The following is a 1,808-nucleotide window of genomic DNA, read 5'->3' as shown; positions in this document are numbered from 1 at the left end:
AGGATTCGTGTCTGACGTTAAAGTCCCCTCCTACAACGCAGTGTTGGGGGGGCGTAGGGTGCGTAACGTATTGGAGTACGTCAGGGGTAAGTGGCTGTCTGTAGCAGTTGAGTATCAAGACTCCGTTCACGACAGCCCACAGCAGGTCTGGGTGATCGAGGCTTTGTCTAGCCTGGAGCTTCAAGTGGTATCCTTTGCGGATGTAGGTCATCACCTAAGGGCGGGTTGCGCCTAGTGCGTTAGGAGCGTCCTAGGTGCTAATGGGTGCGAGGTGTCTGAAGCCTGGGTGGGTGGAGGTCCTTAAGTTGGCACAGGTGAAAGGCTCTTAGACGCATACAACATCCATGTCCTTCTGAAAGGCCGCTTCTAGGATTGTAATGTGGCAGGGTGAGCTCCTGCCGACGTTGGCCCAGCATATGCGGAGCTGGTCTCCCTGCTGGCCAGGCCGTCGTTGCCTGTTGCAGGCGGAGGGTGTGTGTTGGTGTCCTAACATGTAGATGGTGACTGATCGCTCATGCTGATGTCCTCCCTCTCAGAGGTTGAGGGATCAGTGTAGATGGTTGGTCGTGGGAGCAGACTGTTGGCTGACATGTCCCTTACATTCAGGTTCGTACAGCCTGCAGCGGCCCGTCTTGGTCTCTTTTCTCTACCAGTGGTGGGCAAGGATGCTTGAGAGGCGCTGCTTGTTCCAGTTGGAGCTGCCCTGCTATCCTCTTCTAGTGCCCGCCCCCGTGGAGGAGGGTGGGGGGCCGCTATCTCCTGCGCGGCCTCTAGGGGGGTATCTTCATGCTGAGGCGATGCCTGATTAAGGGTCTCCTCATGCTGCGGCGTTGCCTGGTTAAGCGTCTCTTCTACCGTCCTGTAGAGGTGCTGGTATGTTGCTCTGCCTGCGCGACGGATAGCGTTTAGTTCAGTCTTGGTGGGCTTGATTATGTGTCCATGCACCCGGCGAGGGGCAGCGGGGCAGTTGGAGTGACTGGCCGGGTGTGGGCCATGGCAGTTGGTGCACTTGGCTTTATGAGGACAGTCGTCCCCATAGAGCCCTTGGTGTCTATCTGTGCGATCTCCGCAGTGCACACAGCGGGCTAGCCAAGTACAGCGGGCAGCGTTGCAGTATTGTTGGCAGCCTAGGTCGTGTCGCTGTATAGTAGGGTGTTTGTGGATTTCTTTAGAGAGTTGGCTGGTGCCAAAGAGCCGGAACGAGCGGACTGGCTCCTTGTATGATATGATCTAGGTAGTCAAGCCATTCTGGTTGGCCCCGTGTCAGGAGGTTCTGCAGCTAACTGGCTGCTTGCCTGTTTGCGAGCGGACCTCTTCCTCAACTAGCTGGGTAGTAGTAGGTAGTTCAGTGCTGTCTAGAGTCTAGAACGAGCTAGGTACTCCTTGTATAGCGTAGTTGATCTAGTGTTCTGGGACCCTGATTGTATCTCCGCCTAGGGCTTTTACTATACCGTGTCCGTGCGCGCAATGCACGCGGTCGCGCAATGCACGATTTTTGGGCCCAACGGGTTCACAAAAATGAGGCTCTACAGCCACCCACAAATGGTAAATATATATAATATTGTGGTGTAGTAGTAATTGAAGTATGACGATTAATTTGTACTATTTAAATTTACTTGGCAGTCTGACGCTGCGGCCGCGTGACGTCGTGACGGGTGGTTGGCTTGAGGAGGCCTCCTGGGCTTGAGCACCACCCACGGCATCCACCACACGTTTTTGACGCTTGCTCTTTTGTGTAGATAGTAATGAGGCTCTCTTCTTGCCTGTTTGGGATAACTGTATAGGTTTGGCAGCGTTGTGGGCGTCTT

General features: G+C 54.6%; 2 protein-coding genes across 2 annotated transcripts; both read right to left on the bottom strand.

Annotated features, from left to right (window-relative positions):
• Positions 1-486: 486 nt before the first annotated feature.
• M421DRAFT_10811 (uncharacterized protein) lies at positions 487-995 on the bottom strand (the record flags this gene model as incomplete). Its single annotated transcript, XM_033587166.1, has 2 exons — positions 487-883; positions 946-995. The coding sequence occupies 2 exons, from the start codon at positions 993-995 to the stop codon at positions 487-489; spliced, it is 447 nt and encodes a 148-aa protein (XP_033442391.1).
• Positions 996-1,602: 607 nt separating this feature from the next.
• M421DRAFT_79472 (uncharacterized protein) lies at positions 1,603-1,800 on the bottom strand (the record flags this gene model as incomplete). Its single annotated transcript, XM_033597487.1, has 1 exon — positions 1,603-1,800. A coding segment is annotated over one exon (198 nt), but the record flags the coding sequence as incomplete, so codon positions are not given.
• Positions 1,801-1,808: the final 8 nt, after the last annotated feature.

Source organism: Didymella exigua (assembly GCF_010094145.1).
Source record: "Didymella exigua CBS 183.55 unplaced genomic scaffold M421scaffold_143, whole genome shotgun sequence".
Taxonomy (NCBI): Eukaryota; Fungi; Ascomycota; class Dothideomycetes; order Pleosporales; family Didymellaceae; genus Didymella; species Didymella exigua.
This window is presented reverse-complemented; position numbering and strand designations above follow the sequence as displayed.